The 25924-nt window shown below is 32.7% G+C and overlaps 1 protein-coding gene across 1 annotated transcript in view; it reads right to left on the bottom strand.

The window, feature by feature from the left end:
* The window catches only part of LOC111699552 (Down syndrome cell adhesion molecule-like protein Dscam2), a gene marked incomplete at its 5' end in the record, with an annotated part of 34186 nt that extends 9080 nt beyond the window's left edge, over positions 1–25106 (bottom strand). Inside the window, 13 exons of the mRNA XM_023470252.1 lie at positions 54–182; positions 946–1192; positions 1625–1674; positions 3203–3282; positions 5045–5147; positions 9115–9234; positions 10363–10650; positions 11423–11581; positions 12976–13086; positions 16348–16439; positions 17468–17527; positions 22568–22712; positions 24851–25106. Of these exons, the coding sequence (XP_023326020.1) occupies positions 54–182; positions 946–1192; positions 1625–1674; positions 3203–3282; positions 5045–5147; positions 9115–9234; positions 10363–10650; positions 11423–11581; positions 12976–13086; positions 16348–16439; positions 17468–17527; positions 22568–22712; positions 24851–25106 (1840 nt within the window). The remainder of the gene's footprint in view (positions 1–53; positions 183–945; positions 1193–1624; positions 1675–3202; positions 3283–5044; positions 5148–9114; positions 9235–10362; positions 10651–11422; positions 11582–12975; positions 13087–16347; positions 16440–17467; positions 17528–22567; positions 22713–24850) is intronic.
* Between the last annotated feature and the right edge of the window lie 818 nt (positions 25107–25924).

Genomic DNA, 25924 nt, shown 5'->3' with positions numbered 1-25924 from the left:
ACGAAAAAAGTTAATCTTTGGATTCTCAATAGAAATACTTCTACTAATCTTACCATGCTGTTTCTTCCACTCTACAACGAATCGCTCTATCTTTGGTTTAGATTGTGAGACAGACCAGGATATCCGAGCAGTTCTTGAGGTAACACTGGACAAGGTTAGGTTCTCAGGAGACTCCGGGGGTTCTAGAAGTACAGGAGACTAACTTAATTCTAATTATTTTCAAAGGTGAATAATGCATCTCAACGATAACGTTAAAACACCTAAAAATAAAAAGATATCTCCCTCAATTTTACTCTTTTCATCAAGAATCATTTAAACTACGGTGTTTCCACTATTAGGATGAGACTGTAAAGATGACCCAAATATCTAAAATTCAATTCTATGAATCCTAAGGATGTCAAAATATTTTAAAGCTTCTCAATTTTACAAAACATCTATTTAAATAGAGAAATAATTCGTGTGATGGCTGGCTAGCTGGCTTTATACATTGATAAAACTAGCTGGATTTATACATTGATAAAACTAGCTGGATTTATACATTGATAAAACTAACTAGACTTATACATTGATGAAACTAGCTGGATTTATACATTGATAAAACTAGCTGGATTTATACATTGATAAAACTAGCTGGTTTTATACATTGATAAAACTAGCTGGTTTTATACATTGATAAAACTAGCTGGATTTATACATTGATAAAACTTGCTGGATGACAATTAAGCAATCTTCTTTGTATTCGACGTTATATCTTAATGGCAAAAGTATTAGTATAAGTATATTTTTTTCGTACACATAGATAATTATTAAATGAATACACAGCACAATGCCTGTGTTCTGTGCGTTGGACTATAAAATCACAACTTCTATGGATCCTGCTGTAAAAAATGTTTAAAAAAAATATTGGTTTCTAGGTAGCATAAGCGATAAAATTAAAATTCTCACCCCAAATTTGAAGTTGAATATGATAGAAGGATTTTCCGAAAGGATTCGAGGCCTGGCATTCAAATCTCCCACTGTCCGTGTTTCGCGCATTCCTAATCTCAAACTTGCTGGTCACGTGTTCCAGTTCCCGGATTACTGTGATGGATGTCCGTCCTGGTTCAGCAACCAGCTCCCGTCCTCCCTTCACCCAGGAGATAGAGATAGGATCATCTCCGCGAGCCTTGCAGAGCAGTTCTACAGGTCGACCCTATAGGATTCAGTAAATTCTTCTCAAGGTATAAATTAGAGCATTGGGTGATATCTTATCCTTGAAACTATTAAAAATAATAAATGTAGATTTGGAATAAATCTTGAAGGATTAAGAAACTCCAATTCTCAGGAACTGATCTGTGTAAGTGGTGGAAGGTATTATCTACTTAAGGAGAGATTTAATTCTCCGAATATTTAGTTCTTGTCTCTCGACCCTCTAGCAAGGTATTTAACAGGGTTAAATATATTCTAAATTTACACACAGCAGTTTTACCTGGGGGGGTTAAGTATATGATGAATAGACTAAAGGATGAAAAAATGAATTAATGGAAGGATTAGTTAAAAAATGAATTAAAGCATTAAATGAAGGAAGGATTAAATAATGAATTAAAAGATTAAATGAAGTATGGATTAATGAATAAATGAATCCCTGATGTACGGAGAGAATTCCTTCAGTCTCCATCATAAATCTCGGTGGAGCTGAAATATGTCAAGTTTGGTAAAAATCATTAGTACTGGAACCCCTGATACACTTTTCTACAAGTTTAGTTCTGGAACCCCTAATATACTTTTCTACAAGTTAAATCCTGAACCCCTAATATACTTTTCTACAAGTTTAGTCCTGGAGCCCTTAATATACTTTTCTACAAGTTTAGTCCTGGAACCCCTAATATACTTTTCTACAAGTTTAGTCCTGGAACCCCTAATATACTTTTCTACAAGTTTAGTCCTGGAACCCATGATATACTTCTCTACAATTTTCGTCCTGGAACCCTGATATACTTTTCTACAAGTTTAGTCCTGGAACCCCTGACATATCTTTACAAGTTTAGTCCTGGAGCCCCAGATATACTTTTCTACAAGTTTAGTCCTGACCCTCATATACTTTTCTACAAGTTTAGTCCTGGAACCCTAATATACTTGTCTACAAGTTTAGTCCTGGAACCCCTAATATACTTTTCTACAAGTTTAATCCTGGAACCCCTGACATAATTTTCTACAAGTATAGTCCTGGAACCCCTAATATACTTTTCTACAAGTTTAATCCTTGAACCCATAACATAATTTTCTACAAGTTTAGTCCTGGAACCCCTGATATACTTTTCTACAAGTTTAGTCCTGGAGCCCCAGATATACTTTTCTACAAGTTTAGTCCTGGAACCCTTGATATACTTTTCTACAAGTTTAGTCCTGGAACCCCTGATATACTTTTCTACAAGTTTAGTCCTGGAGCCCCAGATATACTTTTCTACAAGTTTAGTCCTGGAACCCTTGATATACTTTTCTACAAGTTTAGTCCTAGAACCCCTATAATATACTTTTCTACAAGTTTAGTCCTGGAACCCCTATAATATACTTTCCTATAAGTTTAGTCTGACAACCGTAAAGTTTGCAAAGTAGTTCTTAATCATGGAACTTTCATTACAGTTTATAAATTTAAAACTTTATTAAATGAACTTTTAACAATTTTAAATTCCTAACACGTTGTACGAAAATATGAACAGAAAGGAATTGAGTCTTTGCCACAAACTCAAATTTTCTAATTCCTATATCTTTGCAATATGATAGTGTAAACATTTTATATTTCAAACTTAGATTATTTGATTTCGTTTGAAATGTATAAGGTCTATGACATTGGGTTTTAAAGATATAGTTATTAGAAAATAAGAGTTTGTGGCAAAGACTCAATTCCTTTGTCCAAGAAAATTTATTTAAGGTTGTATGGTTCCCATTTATTTTTTTAGTTGGCAATACCAAAGAGAATAATCAACTTCTATAAAAAACTCTTAATTTTAAAACAAAAATAAGAATAACTATTGAAAATAATATTGTTTAATACAGTGATAACTGATAACCAGAAAACTGCACAATTACTGTGTCGCATGCTCACTGGAGTATTTAAAGTCATAACTTTAGTCTAAAAGTCACGTTCATATTTCCGAGTTTTCTGGTTATCACTGTAGGTCAAGAAGTTATGGTCCCTGTAAAGTTGTGGTGTGGTCCCTACCATTTATCTTTAAGGAGACCGAGGTTGAGATTGCTTCTCCGACACCATTCTCCGCTGAGCAAGTGTATTCACCCTCATCCCTGGAGAACAATGTTTAAACCTAGTTTTATTATCTATCTCCGTCATAATTTAATGAATTGGAAAAATATAATTTGCGCCGGATATATGTATAATTGCATTAAAACTTGAAAAACAAACCGAATAAATAAACGTTAAATTAAAAATTAAAGGAATTGAGTCTTTGCCACAAACTCAAATTTTTTAATTCCCATATCATTGCAAACTTAAATCTTTTTTATCTAAAAGAGTTCAATTTCTTGGTCTAAAACTAGATAAGTTAAAAAGCTGATGTCCTCAAAACTAAACTTTGTGGCATCAATTATACTTTTTTTAGAAATTGGATTGGTTGTCTTATGCTTTATTTGTAGACAGATTTATATGTTTAAATGTTATCCAAACCGTTAAATCTACAAAATGTGAACTGTGTTGATCTAGAGTTTTCTTTGATGAAAGTTTTATAAAGTTGTTTTCTGTGCTCTGTGAGTGAAAACTTGAGTTATTTATGAACATTATAGAGACTCCAGTTCCAGGATTTTAAAGCTGGGTAATAATTCACTAAACTTTAAGATTTCACGGATTCTACAGCTAGAGCTAAACCATTCAGAACATTTTCATAGAAAATTTTAAACTTTCTTTTTTGAGATTTAGAAATTGGGCTTATATAGTAAAGGGAGTTTTCGCAAAAATGAAAGAGGGTATAAGCTTACAGCAAAAATTAAGCGTTTTAGGTCGCTGCTAATCTTACTTCTATCTGTTGCGTCTAAGGAGAAAATTGTTAAAAACGGCTCATGCTGAAGAAAGTAGCGTCCATACAAATTCAGAAAGTTGCAACATTCAACTCGGGTCGTAAAATAATCAATTTAATTCCAAACAACTCATTCAGATGTTACAAACAAAAGTCATCGATTATTTTTCGACTCATTCGTATATAGTTAATATTTCATAATATGTTTGATATTGTTCTTTTAAATAATATTTCGCTGGCGCTGGATTTTCGAACATTCCTGAGAAATATGAAAATGTCTTCTTCATTATCAAAAATCCTGGAAACAGGAATATATGTTTTCAAACTAAGATCATAAAAAAATTAAAAAATATTATGAAATATCAACTATTATACGAATGCGCCAATAAACCATCGATGATTATTGGTTGTAATATATGAATGATTTTTTTTGGAATTAAATTGATTTTTTTACGATTCGAGTTGAATGTTGCAACTTTCTTAATTTGTATGGACGCTACTTTATTCGGTATAATTATTTTCTCCTTAAAGACGCAACAGATAGAAGTAATAGCAATCAAAAGCGCTTATTTTTTACCGTAAGCCCATACCCCCTTTCATTTTTCGCGAACTGCGAAATGCAGTAGGAAAACTGAAGATAAAGGAACGTAACGTAAAGGAACTGAGATTGTGCTGGCAACTTCTGATTTTCTAATCTCTTTATCTTTGCAATCAAATTTAAGAGACATTAGATATATCAAACTATGAATTTTGTTACATTAAGTTTCAAACGTCAAAGCTTTAAAGGTTTTTTACCACCAGGATGCAAAGATATGGGCATCAGTAAATATGCGTATGTGGCAATGCATTTGAAACGGTTAAAACTGCATTGGCTTTTAAAGTGTTTATAATACGCAAATTTTTGTCTAACATTTTTACTCTGGATCAGCTAAGGTTTTCATAATATGTTCATATATTAAATGCGCTCTAACAAAATGTATGAAACAAAACAAGAATGAAAGATAAAAACATGTTTTTCTCCAGGGTTAAAATCGTTCCTGACTGCAGCCCTGGATATGATCAAGGTTCCGTTATCCTGTATTTCCAAATCCTCTCCTCTCCTACTCAATCCAAGGGTGGAGTAAACCATCAAATCCCCACCTAAACAAAATACAAATTTATCGTCAACAAAAAAATTATAATTTTTTTTTGTTTTTCGTCTTTCGTTGTCGTTTTAATTCACTATTTCTCTTTATAATATATTTTCTTCTTTTTTATCACAAACTTAAATTTTTTAATCCCAATATATTTGCAACCTGATTTCGTAAACCTTTGATATTTCAAACTTCGAATTCTGTTGAATCAAACAGTCTGATTTAAAATATCAAAGGTTTACAACATTTGAGTCTGTGGCAAAGCTTCAGTTCTTATTCTTTGCAAATTTGTTTCTCGGTTTTTTTTTATTTCTCCTTCTTAGCTTTTCTTTAAACCCTTCTCCACAATTCTGTCCAATAAATCTTTATAAATGTACACTTGTTTCCAACCCCCCGCACAGTTTTATAAGAAAATATAGAAAAACAAGTAAAAACATTATTCAAGAAATAACCAGTTATAATACTGTTTTTCAGTGTCGACTCCAAGCAAAGATTAAATTTTATTTTTATAATGAATATGTATTGTATATATATAATTATAATGAGTACACCAAAATAAAGTGGAAAAGAAAAACTAGATAATTTTTATACATGGTCGCCAGATTAAAACGGTAAAAAAGGTGACCTGGGATGGTAACATTTTGATGACTAATCGTTTTTTTTATTTAGATTAAAAAATACCAAAATAAAATGAGTTTCTGAAATATCATTATTTTAATATTTTTAGAATATTCAAGTGTAATTTCATTATGGCACTGTGTGAATTGAGTATTTGCCACAAGTGTTATTTTCTAATTCCTGTTTAGACCTGATATCGTTAATCGTAGTTATTAACTTTGAACTTTGAAATGCCAAAGGTCTTCACCATCAGGGTGCAAAGATAAAGAGATTAGAAAATTTAATGTTTTTGCAGGCAAAGACTTTAATACTTTATTAGAACTTTGCAAAATCATTACTTTGAAACAAAAGTAAGAAATGAGCGTTTTCAGCTTTAAAATAATTTTGTCAAAGGCTACAAAAAAGTATGATTTACTAGGTAAAGGTAACCTAAGAGAACCTGCCTGGAAACCCTTCAAAATTTGTAAATTTGTATGCATCATTTTTATTGGCTGTGTTGATCCGAGTGAATGATTACTAAGGACTGATGTGTGGAATCTATAGAACCGGAAACTGTTAAATTTCTTCAATATTTACAATATAGAGAATCAATTTCCAAAAACTATTTCCTTATTGAGTCATAAAAAGAAGATTGAAGTTTCTTCACCATTATGTTGAGAGGGAAATAAATAATTTTTATGGAAAATAACAATAAATAAGTTTAAAAATTAAAATAATGGTAGTTCACGGGCAGCTGTAGTACATTTGAATTTCCGAGCCGGGTCGAAGTTTTCCGGTCCCAGTTTGTACCGTATCGCCCGGACATATAATCAGATGGTAGGGCAAACCGTGTCAGTTAGTCTAGCAACTTTTATAGTTTGAAATGTCAAAATACTACATCAGGTGGGAAAGATGTAAGGGTTTGAAAAATTGGAGTATGAGAAGAGTAGGGCTGGGCAAAGTTCTGTTAACGAAACTGAGGTTTCCGAAAATTAACGGAAGAGTCCGTTAACGAAAGACAAAAACTGTTAATTTTTAATTGTTAACGTAACGAATTATTAGCCGTTTTTGAAAAAAAACTTACGGTTGAAAGCGAAAACGAAACGAGAGGAATTTTAAAAAACGGCAACTTTCGGCTAAAATTGCATAACACTTTGAAGTACTATTTTGTTTTCTAGAAAAGTATTAAATAATGCTCAGTTTATAGAAAAAAGTATACAGAAAGTTTAAATATATTGGATACAAAAGAATCTTAATAAAAGGAAATGAACAGAGGAAATAAAAGTATATAGACTATATCTAGAATCTACTATATTGTCTCCGTATCTATCTAACTTTACGCCAGCTAAGGTCTGATAAAAAAGAACAAAAAATCCTGGGTTAAAAGATACTTCATTTTGCAAAAGTTTTATGAATTTTCATCCAATTTCAGAATGAATATGTGAAAAAAAGTTAGGGATATGAAGCTAAACGAATAAAAAGAATGGTATTAGGGTTTCCACTTTAGAATATTTATATCTTGGTTTCCACTCTAAAATGATTATATCAGGGTTTCACTCTAAAAAAATTATCTCAGGGTTTCAACTCTAAAATAATGATATCAGGGTTTCCACTCTAAAATAATTATATCAGGGTTTCCACTCTAAAATAATTATATCAGGGTTTCCACTCTAAAATAATTATATCTGGGTTTACACTCTAAAATTATGATATCAGGGTTTCCACTCTAAAATAATTATATCAGGGTTTCCACTCTAAAATAATTTATCAGGGTTTCCCACTCTAAAATAATTTTATCAGGGTTTAAACTCTAAAATGAAAAATTAATTAAGATGAGAAGAGAAACGTTGTGATTAAACCCCGGGATGAAATGGTAAATGTTGAGCACACAACAGGGTTTAATTCTGAACCCATAGTTTAATGGTTAAATTTGTGAAAATCATTTAATAAAATTGAGAGATATTTCCCCCCTTTCTATTCCTCATATAAACCTGTGGAATAGAAAGACGAAATTTTGTAATCTTTTTATATTTGATATTGTTATGGAATAAATTGTTTTACCGGTAGAATAAACTTATTAAGTGAAATGGGTCCTCTTCCACAGTTTTATGGGGCTCTCTGTATAGACAGACACTCTTTTTCTTTTCTTCCATTAAACATTCCTCCTTCCCCCCTTGCTATCTCCATAATTTCTTCAACTTTAACGCTGTAACTTTGAATTTATTCATTAGATTCATTTCATGAAATTGTTCCAAAGCCTACAAGGATTATTATAACTTAATTTGATGATTATTGTGCAAATTCCATTTATTATAACAAGATGAAATTATCAACAAAATATACCTATTGAATTCATTTTCTAAAGTGTTTTTCTGGTTAATGCTTGGTGCTCAGAAGCAACCATTACAGGGTGTCATGAAAAAAAACATTGAGGAGGGGGTGAGGGGCTTTCTTTTTTCTAGATTTAATACAATAACTGTTAATTATTAACTTCTATCTCTAACTCTATTTGTCTTCTCAAAACGTCTGAGCCAGAATATGATTTGAACGGGTTCGAAAGATGTTGAACTTTAATCTAATATCAAAACTTTTGTATAAAGCGCTAAGCTACATCGCTTGAGTTGATATTCACTGTAACAACTTTTAAGTTTCAGGGATACGGTTATATTTGATCCTTCAATCTTAGTTATTCCTAACAGATAAAACCCCCAATTCATTTTATAACAATAAACAGCAATCGCTTGGTCTTGGGATTAACAACACACAAGTTTTGACCTCTTGAAAAACTATTCAGGGTATTCTTAAAATCATTGAAGAAAATAAAAGATACTTTAATATCATGAGAATTATCACTTTTAAAAAGTTGACAATCAGACACATTGATTAAAAAACTATGAAAATTAAGCTAAAATATTCTAGGCCTCATACCTTTTTGTAGCCCTAATCATGTAGATTTGAAAACTTGCTTCTAGATTTGTTTAATTTGGAAAATTCTGATGGATTTTTGCGTGAGAGAATTGCTTAGGATTCTGTCAAGACAATTTATCACTGCAAACTCTAGATACATTTAAGTCCCAGTCAAAGGCAAAGCCGAGCAATTGCGGAAAAAATCTTAATAAATAATTAAATGTCTTACTTTTAATATAGTCAATTATGGGGAGAAGTACAGTACGAGAATAGGGTCGGACCTGTACGAATTTAGTAGAGCTTTCATAATTCCTGACATTTTGAAAGGTCAGTGTCGTCTAGCTACCTGATTTGAGATGTCAGTGTCGTCTAGCGACCTGATTTGAGATGTCAGTGTCGTCTAGCTACCTGATTTGAGATGTCAGTGTCGTTTAGCTACCTGATTTGAGATGTCAGTGTCGTCTAGCTACCTGATTTGACCGTCCACTTAAGAACCGGAGGAGGAACTCCTCGGACCTCACAAGGAAATGCTACAGATTGTCCTTCAATGGCGGATTGTGATACTGGAGCATTGATCCAGGTCGGGGGCACTGAAGTCAACAAATTCGATTAATAAATTTTTAAACAAATTTCAGGAATGTTCATGAATTTTCTTAAAGAAGCAGGTCGAATTATTTGTTATCGAAATCCTATGTTTCTTGATTTTTGCGTCCATAAATAGAGCTTTTTCAAGGGAATTGAGTCTTTCCCACAATCTAAGTTTGAAATGCCAAAGGTTTACACCAATAGGTTACGAAGATATAGGGATTCAAAAATTAGAGCCATAATCATCACATTGTATTGAAGCAGATTTAGTCTAAATTTATCCTAAACCCTTCTTTTTAAATCCATGAACACTCTCCGAAAATAACAAACTTTCTGCTTTTCTGCTAGAATTCTATGTTTTGCTGTGTACAGTGAACACCAGTAATATCTAGTGTTTATAGTGCAAATTGGACACTTTTGTTTACACAACAAACATATTCTTGGGTTGCTTTCTTTATAAATTTCAAAGTTATATTAATTTTAAATGGACTGTTGACGCGATTTAAAATGACTCTCCATTTATAGAATCGCGACGGTAAATTCAAACTATTGATAATGGAGAAACTATTTTCCAAGATTATAATGCAAAGAAAGTCATTTCAGAGGTGTACGCAACTGCAATTAGCTTTCCGTGCATTATAACCTTGCCATTATCTAATTATGGATCATGGAGAATTCCTATTTTTTTTGCTGAAATTTAAGTTGCTTTGAGAACCATTTGAAGTCTTTAGCACTGAATAGTGAATATGTATACAGTCGAGTTCCTCGGCACCATTAAGAAAATATAAATATCTCTGTCAGATTAAGATTTAAAGGGTACCGTTGTAAATCGGACATGCGGCTTCAAAATGTAGGTCTATATTTAAGATTTCATATACAGTCCCTTTAAGTAACTGATTTTAGTAATGTATTTTTTAATGGTTAGAATCTTTTTTCGAAATTGAGTTGGGGTTTAAACTGGCGTGCATTCAAAATATGACGCCTTTTTACTAAAACATTATATGAGAGTTTGAACCAAGTGCAGAAAAGTAGAAAATTTGCAGATTATTCAAAATTGAACGAAAGATAAAGTGCTGGTGCTTGTGCGAAATATGTGTTGCATGCAAAATTAATTTGTGCAATGTGCTACTTGCCTTTAACCAGAAGAACAGCTGTTTCAGCGACAGCTGCTACATCATTCTTTGCCACACAGGTATAATTCCCTGAGTGGCGGCTGGTCAGATCAGATATGGCCAGCATGGATGTCAAAGAGTCTATTCTAGTGACTCGAACAGACTCGTCCGACTCCAGGTCCTGTCCATCTCTAAACCACGAGACCAGGAGAGGAGGATCTCCCTCTATAACGAAGCAGGTCTGACGAACTCCCTTAGAACCCTCCACCAAGTCTCCGAGGAAGGTGAAAGGTTGAATCTTTGGTGCGACTAGGAAAAGTGCAGTGCAAGGAAAATACAAGAATAATTAGAACGTACCCTTGACTTCAACAAAGAAGAAAATATCCGTATCTCCGGCAGGATTGGAAGCCCGACAACTATAGTTCCCTATATGATGCTCCCCCAGTTTATTTATCCGGAGTATTGAGTCGTGACCGACAAAATTAACTTCGGCCTCCATTGAATCCGAAATGTTTGCCCCGTTCTTTAGCCAAATCATTGTAATGGGTTCATCCCCCTCAATTACTGAGCAAAGTAATGATACGCGTTCATCTATAGTAAGGGATCTATGCGTTTCACCGGGCTTCTGAATTCGCGGAGGAACTGAAAGTAAAAAATCTGGTTTAGAAAAAAAAAACGCGGGAAAACATGAAAATCCTAGAAAGGTGGCCATTTTGAATTTTGCAAGGATTGAACTGATGAACCGATATGTCCTCCATTGTGACACATGGTTCAAATGTGAGTTCAGGCCTCAATATGCAATGAGAGAGCCCATCATCTCAAGTTAGACAATGTTGGGATGAAAACTGAAATATTTTTATTAATAATTTGTAAAGTTTGAATGAGATCTGAATGGATGAAAATCTATGAATACAAATACAAAATTAGGAACATATTCTCGATTCCAAAGTTTAATAAGATTGAGAGAACTGTTGAAAAAATGTATTTACATTTCAACTAATTCCCCGAATTATAAAATTTAAATAATACATGTTTCTTTTAAAATTAACAACATATATACAAACAAGCTGGGTTTACTAACCTATGACCTTCAGCAGCGTGTGTTTGGAAGCGACCTGACCCTGCCTGTTGGACGCGGCGCAAGAGTAGCTTCCGGCGTCCTGAGCTGATATCGTTGATATCTCCATGGTTCCATTCGTAAACACCTGAACCTTGCCATCTGTGCGCAATTCTCGTCCATCTAAAGTTTAACAATTAGACGCTTGATTTAAATCTACATTAATCATCATTATTTCAAGCAATGAAGACCTTATGACGACCTTTAGAATAGAATAAAAGAGACATTATACATTTTTAGTGGATTAACTACAAGCAAAGGAGTTTTTACAACAAACTGAAATTTCTAATCCCTATATCTTTGGAACCTAATTGTGTTTCAAACTTAGACCATTTAATCTTAAAGAGTTCATAGTTTAAAATATCAATTTAAACAACAACATCGGGTTGCAAAGATACAGCGATTTAAAAACTAGAGTTTGTGGCAAAAACTTATTTCCTTTAAATCAATTTATGAAATAGTACTCGATGCATTGGGTCATGCAGCTTAGGATTAATGAGATAGATTGCATTGCGTAATGCGCATTAAAAAAAGAATAAATCTTTTGTCCAATCTGCTTAATCTGTGGGATAATTAGATTTAACAATCAAATGTTTTTTAAAAAATAATATACACCAAATTAAGAAAAAAAACTTCAAACAAAAACAAACTTTACTAAATTCTAAAAGCATAATTTACCATTGCACTATGCCCTACAAAAAAGAACATTAATAAGGATTAAGATTAAAAAAGTACCATTTTGTAGATTTTTGTTTGATATTTATTTATTTATTTTCATTTTAGATATATTTTAAAGTCGAATTTTTTTTACAGTCAAGACTCAAGTTCAATAAAATATGCATCTTTGCAATAGAATTACAAACCATGCAGCAAATTTGAGATTCAAAAGAAAATTCTTCACAATCAAAAAAAGAAATATAATCATATTTCATCAATTTTTCCAAACAAATAATTTCTCTAAAAAAATGTCAAATATTTATTTATCACGCTTTAATAGTCATTGAGTAAATAGATATACTACAGAAGGGAGAAAGGGAGGGGGGCGTCCAATTCAAGTAAATATTATGTTATATAGAAATTTTAAATGATTTCAATCATAGCTCGTTTTTTTATAGTAGAAAAGTTTTCAATTACTATAATCTTGTGGAAGACGATGCCTGGCCGCGTTAAACAAGTTCCACAAGATTCAACAGAATGAGATAGAACGGATACGGGGCATAGTACTGATAAAACATCTACATGTGTGATATCGATATGGACTCTAGTTCTGAACCCTATGGTAATAAGTTATAAGAAATATATATACTGGAAGTTATTTATGCGTTTTTATTAGAGTCTGACTCACGTCCTCTATAATCTATCCGTTTTGTAACAAAATATATATTCTCATACTTAAGGACATAAACATTAAAAATAGAGGAGCTACGAGGTCACAAAGTCGCTCACAACGAGGTCAAATTTTAGCAAAAAATCGAGCAAAAAAAATTGAATGAAAGGGAATAAATGGGAAAACTAACCTTTTGACCACGTGATTCTATCCAAAGGATATCCGCTAGCAGGACAGAGAACCCGAACTGATCTTCCAACAACTGCCTTGATTTCAGGCAAATCATGCACCAGAGGCGGGCCTAAACATAACAATATTTTATAATTAAACTGCCTTAATTTCAGGCAAATCATGGACCAATATTTTATAATTAAACTGCCTTGATTTTAAGCAAATCATGCACCAGAGGGGGACCTAAACATAACAATATTTTATAATTAAACTGCCTTAATTTCAGGCAAATCATGCACCATAGGGGGCCTAAACATAACAATATTTTATAAATAAACTGCCTTGATTTCAGGCAAATCATACACCATAGGGGGCCTAAACATAACAATATTTTATAAATAAACTGCCTTAATTTCAGGCAAATCATGAATCTGCAGAGGATTTTTTTATGTACTTACATCATACAACATATAATTTTACTGTAAAGTAACTAGGGGCGATATACAGAATTTGTCCAGGGGGAGGGGGGGGGGGCTCAGCCTCCTCCTGTGGGGGCTGAATTCTCCTTGGAAATGAATGTTTTGAATTTTCAGCACGTCCCTGACTTATCGCATAGCTGGTTGTACTCCTTCTCTTTTCTTCATAATTACTAAACTTAAAAGGACAGTGAGCGTAATTTCAAGTAACCTGCCATACAAAGATGGCAATTCTTGATTTAAAACGGTACCCTTGAGAGCTTTTTTAATTAAGCATGAATTAGATATTAATGAATTTGTTATTTTAAACTGTTCATTTGGTCCCAGTACAAACGTCGGACGTTGTATCAAAGGTCGGACGTTACAAAGGTTGGACAGTACAAATGTCGGAGGTACAGCCGTCGAGGACTGGGTCAAACGTCGGTCCAGTACAAACGTCGGACCAGTACAAACGTTGGATGGGTACATTTATAAGGAAAAACGTCGGTCTTTGGTTGAGGTAGTAAAAAACAAGACCATTGTTTTGAGAAATAGATTGAAAATCAATCATCTATTGTGGTATTGTGATAAAATTCAAGACAACTGAATAAAGTCTCATCCCTTGAAGTTACTCGTAAAAACAACTCTTAAAAACAAAGAATTTGAGTTCAAGAAACAAATTCTGATGTTTCAACTCCTATATCTTTGCAACCTGCAGTAGACCTTTGATATTTAAACCTATGAAATCAGTAAGATCAAATAGTTTAAGTTTGAAAGTATCAAAGTTTAATATCATGCATCAGGTTGCAAAATACAGGGATGAATATAATAAGTGGGAAGAACTCAGTTCCTTTGGGTAGATTTTAGTTATACCATAAAATTCAATCATTTGTTTTCCCTTATTGCGACGTTTGTACTAGTCTGACGATTGTACCGGTCCGACGTTTGTACCGTCCAACATTTGAACCAGTCCGAAGTTTTAGGTTTGTACCCTCCGACGTTTTTGGGTCCGACGTTTATACTGGTACCGTTCACTTTCATTTGCAGTTTTTCTGCAAAAGTGACTTTTTCATTCATTGTGCATATAAAACAACAAAGAAACCAGCGAAAAAAGATTAAAACCGCGTCGCTGAAACGCCAAAACCGGTTCCATTTGAGCGCGAGTTCAAATCTCGAACCAACCATGTTTAAGCCGCGTCTAAAATTCTTTAAATTAGGCTTCTGCAGATTAAGGTTTCAAGGGGACCGCTGTAAATCGAGCATTGAAATCTCTTTGATGAAAGGTCACTTTAAATATCCCTTAAAGTCCCTTTAAATTTGCCATACAGTCCCTTTAAAATATTCGAAATGCTTTAGTTCATTATTTGATTACCCAGACTAATTCTTAATTCTTAATAATATAGTTTATATATATAATGTTAATTACTCCTGCATAATATTTCTGAGACGGTAATTAGAGTTTCGTTATAAAACCGGAAATGAATTTATGAAGTTCAACCAGGAAATGCTAACAGGGTGCACATTAACATTCAAGAACGCTAAAACTTTCAACAATTACACTTTTTTTGGCCATTATTTTCATTTGAATTTTACTTACTAATACTTATTATTAACAACTGGGAACCCAGCTTTGCCTAGAAACCAAGATTTCTCCTACAAAATGGCTCAACCGAAATTCGAGTCAAATCGGTCCAGGGGTTCATTAGTTATGATGACATAACACAGTGTATATTTATATATGAAGTATGATGTTTCAATATGATGTTTCAATATTATGAATTCTGTTAGATCTATTTTATCTGACTTGTAATATCAAATATCTACACCATCAGGGGGCATATATATAGGGATCAGATAATTTAGAATATTTATATAATGTTTTATTGGTGTGAGTTTAGTTAATTTCCATTTTACTTGTCATCCTTTCGGCGGCAAATGGCAATGTTTTTTCTACCTTTTTATGTTTTAATTCATATTTGGAATTTTGGATTAGTAAACTTTTAGTAGAATAAATTCCTGATGTTTTAACTTTCTCATTTATTCAGAAACTGTGTAATTTCCTAGATATTTCGCATTCTTTAAACATAAACTTTCTTTAAGAATTTGAAGAAACTCATTAGTTTATTCCCCGACCCTTTAGCTTCAATTAAAACAATGAGAAAATGAGAGAATACATATTTCCTAAGACGAGAACTCGTTAAGTTTAAATAAAAATAATTCTTGCCTTTTTTGTTTCAGGTTTACAAGTTAAAATGAATCTTGAAAGAGAATAAAAATATCTTTAAAAAGATTTTTAAAAAAACAATTTAATCCGCAGCTAGTAAAAAAAACTGGGATTACTTTTGTAAATTTTTTGTGCAGAAACAAAAACTGTACTTAAGAAGAATCATTTTTGTTTATTAATAAGTCATATTTTTGTGCAGAAACAAAAACTGTGCTTTAGAAGAAGCATTTTTGTTTATTAATAAGTATATTTTTGTGCAGAAACAAAAACTGTGCTTTAGAAGAAGCAGTTTTGTTTATTAATAAGTCATAATTTGTAAGAGACAGCGGTAACTCTACTTTTCTTATTATTATATCTCTGGGTTTATCTATAAAGTAGTAATCTCTGGTTGTTTGTTTGGATGTCTGATGAGAACTTATGAACCTCTGGAAAGATTTTAGGATTGGGGAACTCGGTAGAACCACGAGCATGGTTCAAAAATTCTAAATTGATTGGGTTGACTTGTTTATGGAAAACTTCAGCCAAAGCTAGTAAAGTATAAACCATTGATATTTCACAACTGACTGTTTGTTCCAGCAGAGTTCATAGTTGAAATATCAAAGGTCTTCGAGCCATCAGTTTGGAAAAAATGATCAGTTCCAATCATTGACTCTTTTTTGAGGATATTTGATTATTTAAAACTTGTTATTAAAAAAGTGTTTAAAATTCCTACCGTATATGTTTAGACGAGCTGCATGTACAGCCTGCCCAGCCCTGTTCTTTGCTGTACATGTGTACAATCCACCATCCTCTACCATTGCTCGACTGTACGGCAGGCATTCATTTTAAATGTTTTATAATTGGCTACCTATTAATCATACAGAATCATACCTGAATTTTGTGTACTAATACAATAGAACCTTTTTTGATTGTTGAAAATTGAGTCTTTGCCACACACTCAAATTTTCTAATCCATATCGTTACAAGTTGCAACCTGATTTCAAACATAGATTATTGAATCAAACGGAATTCATAGTTTGAAATATCTAAGGTTCACGACGTATGCATTGGGTAGCAATGATTTAAGGATTAGAAAATCAGAGTTAAGGGCCAAGACTCAATTTCTTAGTTTAAATCAACTTAAGATTCAATTATTATGTTTCTTATGCTCAATATGGAAAGCTGTAACTTTAAATTTTAAAGGGCTTAATCCGTAAAAAACAGCTGTTTCATTTTTTCGCAATTCCTCATCGACCTTTATAATTGTTTGAATGATTTGAATTAATCCGGAGAATAACAATGATATGGATTAAAGTTTCTAAATGAATTAAAAGATCAGAGCTGAAAACTTTAGAATGGGATATCCTTAATCCCGATCAGTTACTTAATGTGGAGATTAATAACAAGAGGAGAACAAGCATTATTTAATCTCGAGATCCAGAAAAAGAGTGGATCAAGCCTTAATCTCGATATCCACCATTCTAAAGTTCCAAGCTCTGAACTCTGATTGTCAGAAAATAATAATTCAGTTAAAAGAAATCATTATTGCACGTTATTTACAGATAACCTCTAAAGGTAAAGAACGTCATGATCTAGAAATAATAAATCATTTCTAATTTACGATGATAAATGATTTCTTATTATTCTTGCTGATTAAAACTGTAAAACATTGTTATACTCACGTTTTTAATTAAATAATTCCATTGAAATTGAAACACAGCAATTGTCCTGTATACAATAGCAAATCTCACTTAAAATTTCGCTAAAAATGTTGCTTATTCTAAGTCATTCTAAGTCATTTGAGGTCATTGTTCTAACCCGTGTCTGAGTAAAATATGATGAATGTAACCTCCCTAATGTTTATATGGCTGATTACTTCATTATGCGGAGAAACATACTGACCAATCATAAATCTAAAAAGAAACAAATGTTATAATGCTTACTTCTTAATTCATAGCTTTTTAGAAGCAGTGTGTCCCATTTAACATGATTACTTCTGGATAGCTTGAGATAGAGGTCGTCTTCTCTTGTAATTGCAGCATCATGTTTAGTATTGGCTTCAAGATAAAAAAGCTTACTTTTAAATTACAATACGAAATACTTTAATAATCTAAATGCATTGCAATATTTTTTTGCATTCTCTTTTGCATTGCAACATATCAAAATAAGGAGGATAACAGTAAATTATCATGCTTAGTAGAAGAGAAACATACAAAAAAATACAGACGAGTTTGTGGCAAAAACTCAGTTTCTACTTTCTCTGTATATATTTAAACAATTTCATGTTTTGACTGAAAAACGCAACAAAATTTTTTAAAAACCTTAAATAATAATTTTACTGTTTGTGGATAATTCATGCATAAAGAAATTGTTATGAACGCCGACATTATACAAAGAAGAACATAAAATTCAAACCCTTGGATTCTTTTCATTTCATAAACTTTTCGGATAAAAAATGTGAGAATGTGCATTGTGTGAACAGGTTGTCTAAACTATAGAATATGAATATATAGATTGTCTAAAAGTATCATTTATCATGAAAACTCGACATTGAGATTGTAGCTTTGGAAGTCTGGAACAATTCCTCATACTTAATTACTCGGTAAAGCAGAAAAAAAACTTGTTTTTTTTGTAAACATCCAAAATATATGTAAATAAAGTCAGATAAACCAAAGCCTCTACATTCAGGGTTTTTCGGCTTGTAGGAGACTACTTCACAAAATTCTAAGAACCTTAACATATTGCAAAATTGTTTTCTCTAAAAAGAACTCAAATTTACTAATTCCTGTCGTTGCAACCTGATGGTTTATTATTAATATTAATATTAATATTAATTTATTATAATTATTAATAATTTGAATTTAGTTTTCACCTCGCAGTCCAAAATTGTAAATTGTAAAGCAACATATTATTGGTTTAAAATAAATCCATATTTTTCTCTTCTACAAAATGGCGTATACAGATTTTGATGTTAAAGGAACTGTAATTACAAGTGATCCTCTTTTCCTTTCATAAAATCTAATGCTGGAAATCTGTCAACTTTAATCAGAAAAGGTTTTAAAGGGAACCGTTGTGAATTGAACATGCCACGATTTTAATTAAATTGAACTGAATTAATTACTGAAGCTTTAACTTTAGTTGTTTGAAAACATTATGTTAATTGTAACGATAAACAGAGATTAAAGATGACATGAATGATATATTAATATCATATATAATGTATAAAACCATCTGGTTTCTATATTATGTAATCTGCTGAAAACCATGTTGTCTGGTGGTAAAGAGAAACTATAAAGTTGTAAAGTGCTGGATATAAATGTAAAATGTCAAGATTTTCTTCTATAATTGATGGAAAAACTTCTCATTAAGCGTTTCTTCGGGTTATCAAGTATTCATCATAAAAACTTGCTTTTTGTAATTCCAAGTTCTGTAACAATTATTTTTTTTTAATCTTAGTTTTTAATTTATAGTTCTCAGTTCTTAGTCCTTAATGTTCTTACTGTGCCTAGTTCTTAGTTCTTTTTCTTAGTTCTTAATGTTCTTAGTTCTTAGTTCTTAGTTCTTAGTTTTTAGTTCTTAGTTCTTAGTTCTTAGTTCTTAGTTCTTAGTTCTTAGTTCTTAGTTCTTAGTTCTTAGTTCTTAATTCTTAGTTCCTAGTTCTTAGCTCTTAGTTTAAAGTTTTAAGTTTTTAGTCTTAAGCTCTAAGTACTTAATTCTTAGTTCTGATGCCTTATTTCCAAGCTTATAGTTCTTATGTCTTTGTTCTTAGTTTTCAGTTCTTATGTTTTTAATTCTTATTCTTTTTTCTTTTTTCTTGGTTCTTGGTTCTTAATTCTTGGTTCTTAATTCTTAGTTTTTAGTTCTTAGTTATTGGTTCTTAGTTCTTATTTCTTAGAAAATTATTCTTTTTTGGTTCTTAGCTATTATACAGTCGTGTTACCGAGTACAATTAATGTTTACTTGTAAACTTGCAGTTTAAAAAAAGCTGAAAACTTAAATAGATGGGTCGTCCTAATTTTATTGATATAAATGCCGATGATGTAAGATGATATTTATGTACTTAATTTTAGTGGTATTGTTTATTTTTTTAAACAAAATGTTGATCTAAAATCTTTAAGATATTTATGTAGGGTTCGTTGCACAGGCTTGCAATGCCTAGACCAGAGTCAATATATTGAATAATATTGATATCTACATATTTTATTCAAATATATCATATTTAAAATTGAAATATTCAAAACACAAAATCCTTTATATTAAGGGTCGTTCAAAACAATTCAGTTCAAAAGAGTTTTTTTAAAGGAATTGGTTCTTTGCCACAAATTTAGATTTTATGATCCATATATCTTCAGAGCCCAATGCCGTAGACCATGGATATTTCAAACTATGAATTCTTTTAGCTAAAATAATCTAATTTTGAAATATCAAAGGTGTACACCTTATGGTTACAAAGATATAAGGATTAGATAATTTTAGTGTGTTGTAAAGAATCAATACCTTTAAAAGCTTAAATGCGTTGATTAAGAAGCTATGAGTGTTCAGTTTTAGCTTTTTAATTGTAAGCAAGGAAGGAGGAAAGAAGGGCAAATAAGTTAAAGAGAAAGGAAAGCAGAGAGGACACGAAAAATAAAAGCAGGGCAAGGAAAGGGAAAGGAAATGAATTAATGACACTGGGAAAGAAGTTTTGGAATATAAAAAGAGTGCGGGAAAGATGCAAAGGAATTGAGTCTTAGCAACAAATCCCAATTTTCTAATACCTATATATCTACAACAAAATTATGTAAACCTTGGATATTTCAAACTTTGATTTATTGATATAACAGAAGTGAAAGTTTGAAATATCTAAGGTCTACAACATTGGGTTGTTAAGATATAGGGATTTAAAAACCAGAGTTTGTGGCAAAGACTCATTTCCTTTTAGAGAAAAAAGAGATAAAAGCCGAAAAGAAAGCCCAGTACACCAGCCTGCCTATTATTGTTGCGGAACACACACAGGGTACACTAGACGGGATTGGTACAAGTAAAAACTAAACTGTTGTCCTTGAACTGGTTAGGATGCATGCAACTATTGGTTTTAATGTGAAGGCAATTAAAGGATGAGAGAAGTAATGGGAAAAGATGAGAGTAGAGGAAAGAACAGTGGTAAGGAGGGGAAGGAGGAAAGGGAAGGAAAGAAGGGAATGAAGGACGAAGGGAAGGAGAGAAAGCTGAAAAGTTTAGCGTATTTGTATTCTCCCTCTCTAACAAGTTTAACCCCCGGCTAAAACCAGGCTTTGTTGCAAACAAAAGGAAAGAATTTGCAAAGTTTTCCCTTTATAGAAACTGGAGAGTTTTGCAATATATTTGCTGATACGGGTTCTACTAGTTCTACTGAATATTGCTAATATATATAGTATGTAAGGAAAGGGGAGTTGGGGNAACGATGTGGTTTGTTAAAGCGAGTTTCTATTAAAATTAAATTTTCATACAACCATTAATCAAACAATTCGAAGCTTAGATAATATTTTATATTCTCAATACTGCTCCCGGCTTTAAACTCTGAAATTGGATGTAAAATAAATTGAAAACATAAATTTGTCCTCCCCGATGATAAATACATTTCAAATCCGGGGAAAAAGTATCCTTGTTCAGTGAAAACTTGTACCCAGAGCTGAAATTAAACCTAAACTTCCTTGTTCAGTGAAAACTTGTACCCAGAGCTGAAACTAAACCTAAGCTTCCTTGTTTAGTGAAAACTTGTACCCAGAGCTGAAATTAAACCTCAGCTTGTCCATAGTGAACAGCGGAAACTAAAACCGATTTGATGTAAAGGAATTGAGTCTTTGTCACAAACTCAAATTTTCTAAACCCAGTATCTTTGCCCTAAACTTTTTATATTTCAAAATGAAATTATTTGATCTGACAGAATTCATAGTTTGAAAAATCTAAGGTCTACGCTATATGCCGATATAGTGATTAGAAAATCAGAGTTTGTGGCAAAGACTCCTTTAAACCTGGCAGACATTAATTGTGTTAATTTATATCCAAAACTAAAACTTTGATTCATAGATGGCAAGGCCGGATTTACAACGATATCCTTGAATCCTTAATCTGATTAATAATGTGGCAGACTTGTTCTTTTTTTCTAGGTTTAAAAATTTAGAGTAATTTTTTATGTTTTTCTGCAAAGTCACTTTTGAAGAGAAACCAAAATTGAAAATGATCAGTTTTAAAATTATAAACAGTGAAATCTATTCAATCCGCAAACCTTTAAAGGGTGCCTTTGTGAATCGGGAATTCCATCTTTACAGAGGAGTCATTTAAAATTACGCTATATAACACACTAATTTTAACTAGAATTATTAAAGGGATTAACCACGCTACTTAAACTTTGACTAAGAGTAAAACCTGAACCATTTCATTAAAGGTAGAAAATGTCACTTAAATTATTGAAGTGAGTAACTGCTACCCAAACCTTGACTTGGGACTAAACTTAAACCAAATTATTGAAGGGAGTGACCACCACTCAAACTTTGACTAGGGACTAAACCTGAACCAAATCATTAAAGGGAGTGATCACCACTCAAACTTTGACTAGAAGCAAAACCTGAACCAAATCATTAAAGAAAAAAAATGTCACTCAAACTTTTGCAGGGAGTGAAACCCGAACCAATCATATAAAAGGGAGTGGGAGTCAAGAGCAGGTTGTTGAGGTGGGAGCATTGATAAAGTATAGATTCATTTAATAGGAATGTGTCTCAAAACTAAATTGTTGAACGAAACAAACTTAATTCATAATATGTGTCTAATGTATCTATTTACGACCTGATGTAATAGACCTTTGGTATTTTAAACTATCAATTCTGCTAGATCTAAAAGTTTAAAATATCATTAAATTTCACAATCAGGTTGCAAAGATATGCTGATTATTAAATTAGAGTGTGAGGTAAGTGTTCGAATCCTTTAACCCTAACCTGTCTGATTTTGGTAGATCCTGTCCATTCTTCGTCCAGTATATTTGAGGAGGTGGAGAACCTTTGCTGCTGCACTTTAAGCAGACTGGAGGACCAGGCTGTAGGGTCTGTTCTATAAACTCGTAGACCAGATAGGGTTCAGCATCTAAATATATGTGTTCTAGTAGACCAGATAGTGTTTATCTAAATATATATACTCGTAGACCAGATAGGGTTCAGCATCTAAATATATATTCTCATAAACCAGATAGGGTTCAGCATCTAAATATATATACTCATAAACCAGATAGGGTTCAGCATCTAAATATATATACTCGTAGACCAGATAGGGTTCAGCATCTAAATATATATTCTCATAAACCAGATAGGGTTCAGCATCTAAATATATATACTCATAAACCAGATAGGGTTCAGCATCTAAATATATATAGTATATACTCGTAAACCAGATAGGGTTGAGCATCTAAATATATATACTCGTAAACCAGATAGGGTTCAGCATCTAAATATACATACACGTAAACCGGATAGGGTTCAGCATCTAAAGATACATACTCGTAAACCGGATAGGGTTCAGCATCTAAATATATATACTCGTAAACCAGATAGGGTTCAGCATCTAAATATATATACTCGTAAACCAAGAACATAGAACACACTTTCACCTTTCAGAACAAAGAACACACTTTCACCTTTCAGAACATAGAAAACACTTTCACACACTTTCATTACATAGAACACACTTTCACCTTTCAGTACATAGAACACACTTTCACACACTTTCATTACATAGAACACACTGTCAGTACATAGAAAACACTTTTAGAACATAAACCACACTTTCAGAACATAAAACACAATTTCAGCGTATATGGGTACACATTTCCCAGTACACATACTTTTAAGAAATGGTTCACAATTTACTGTACACACTTAAAGAACATTTGGGTACATAGTTCATTGTAAACACTTTTAGAAAAGTTGGGTAAACATTTCATAGTACACACTTTTAGAAAATTTATGTACACAGTTCATAGAACATATGGATGCACTTTTCATAGTACTCGCGTTTAGAACATTTGGGTACACAAAGCATAGTACAGACTTTCAGAACATATGGGTACACAGTTCATAGTAAACACTTTCATGAAATTTGGGTATACACAGTTTATAGTACACGCTTTTAGAAATTTGGGTACACAGTTCATAGTGCATACTTTCAGAACATATGGTTACCCACTACACAGTTCATAGTGCATACTTTCAGAACATTTGGGTATACACAGTTTAAAGTACACGCTTTTAGAACATTTTGGTGCACAGTTCAAAGAACACTGCACAATCTCAGAACATTTGGGTACAAAATTCAAAGTTGTACATTTTCAGAACATATGGGTACACAGTTCAAAGTTGTACATTTTCAGAACATATGGGTACACAGTTCAAAGTTGTACATTTTCAGAACATATGGGTACACAGTTCAAAGTTGTACATTTTCAGAACATATGGGTACACAGTTCAAAGTTGTACATTTTCAGAACATATGGGTACACAGTTCAAAGTTGTACATTTTCAGAACATATGGGTACACAGTTCAAAGTTGTACATTTTCAGAACATATGGGTANCTTTCTAGAAGCTTGAAACCCCTCCTCATTCCCCCATTCAGGGTTTTACACCTTATATTATTCTTACAGCCCCCCCCTCCTTTTATTCGGTAGATAAGTCGCTAAAAAGTATATCTCAATAAGTCTATGATTTAGATAATCTGAAAACTATTTCCCCTTTACCGCCTTTACCCTAAGTGTGACTGAATAAATAAAGTTATCTTATACTTTTTATTATTCCATTATAATTGATTGTAATATATGTACTAGTACTACACACTATGATTGTAATAGTAATAGTATACTACACACTATGATTGTAATACACGGGCAGCCGTAGTACATTTGAATTTCCGAGCCGGGTTTGTATTGTATCGCCCGTACATTAAGTAAATAAAGCAGACACTCAATTGGACTAGCCGGGCAACAAGGTTGACGCGGTCGGACTGTGGGTTGAATTTACTTTTACTGAAGGGTCAGAGGTGCGTGAATAGTACTAGTACTATACACAGTATACAACTATACATGCACCTCGAAAGGCCTTTCTGAATTGAAAATTAACATAATCCCCCCTTCTCCTTTATAGAGCATGGATGCACACCCCACCCCTCCTCTTTCAAAGAACAAATACCCCCACCCACCCCTCCCACATCCTTCTCCGTCCTAAGATGACCTACCTCCAAGCCTGAGTTCTCCCCTAGCCTCAACCTCCCTGTTCCCCCTGGTCACAAAACATTGATACATCCCGTAGTTAGTCCTCTCTATGTTAAATATCTGCAGGGTTTGCCGGTTTTGAACTATATTGGATGACGGAGGGATCACTTCTCCGTCCTTCCTCCAGAGTATGGACGTCCTATCTCTCTCCTCCGTCAGACATTCCAACCTTGCCTGTCTTCCGATGTCAATAACTTGCTCTGGAGGCACAATGTCTGAAACAGTTCAAAGTTAACATTTAGCCAAATGAAGTTGTAAATGTCTGAAATAAGATTGAAAAACATCATTTAGATTTAGAGTATAAAATTTGTGAAAGAAAACGAGCACTTAAAAAAATGCAATTTTCTAATCCCTATATCTTTGCAACCTGATGGAATTAAAACCTTTGGTGTTTCAAACTTTAATTAGTTGATCTAACAGAATTCATACTTTGAAATACAACATAAGATTGCAAAAAATATAAGGGTTAGAAAAATTGAAATAGAGAATGTGGCGAGCAATTAGGATCTTTGTATTTAATTAAGAATAAGAGGAGCCCACTTTCTTTATAACCTCATTTGTCCTTCAATAGTATTCCTACATTTTCCTACACTTCATTTGTCATGCACAGTGCATTGCACACGTCAATTTTCTTACACATCATTTGTCATGCGTGCATTGCACATGTCAATTTTCCTAAACATAATTTGTTCATTAAACCCTCTGTGGGTATTTTAAAACTCTCCATCTAATTGTTGAAAAGTTAAAGAGATATGTTACAAGTTGGTTTCCAATTTGTTAGATAGAATTTCTAAGTGAGGTAGTAGACTCCAGGTTACAAGGCTAACCATAGAATAATGGACAGCTAATGTGCAGTTAAACCAACACTGGTGAAATAAACTAAATTTAGCGTCCAATACAAGAATTCATTCTGACGGCTGTATGGCTAGACATGTGCATCGTTTTTGTGAACGAGCAACATTTTTTAGAACAAACGAAACGAACGATAGTTCAGAAATAAAGAATGATGGGCAAATTTGGGTTGTTCAGAGAAAAGA

The sequence above is a fragment of the Eurytemora carolleeae genome, unplaced genomic scaffold (assembly GCF_000591075.1).
Source record: "Eurytemora carolleeae unplaced genomic scaffold, Eaff_2.0 scaffold27, whole genome shotgun sequence".
NCBI classification, from domain to species: Eukaryota; Metazoa; Arthropoda; class Copepoda; order Calanoida; family Temoridae; genus Eurytemora; species Eurytemora carolleeae.
The sequence above is the reverse complement of the archived record's forward strand: the minus strand, read 5'-3'. Positions and strand labels throughout refer to the sequence as shown.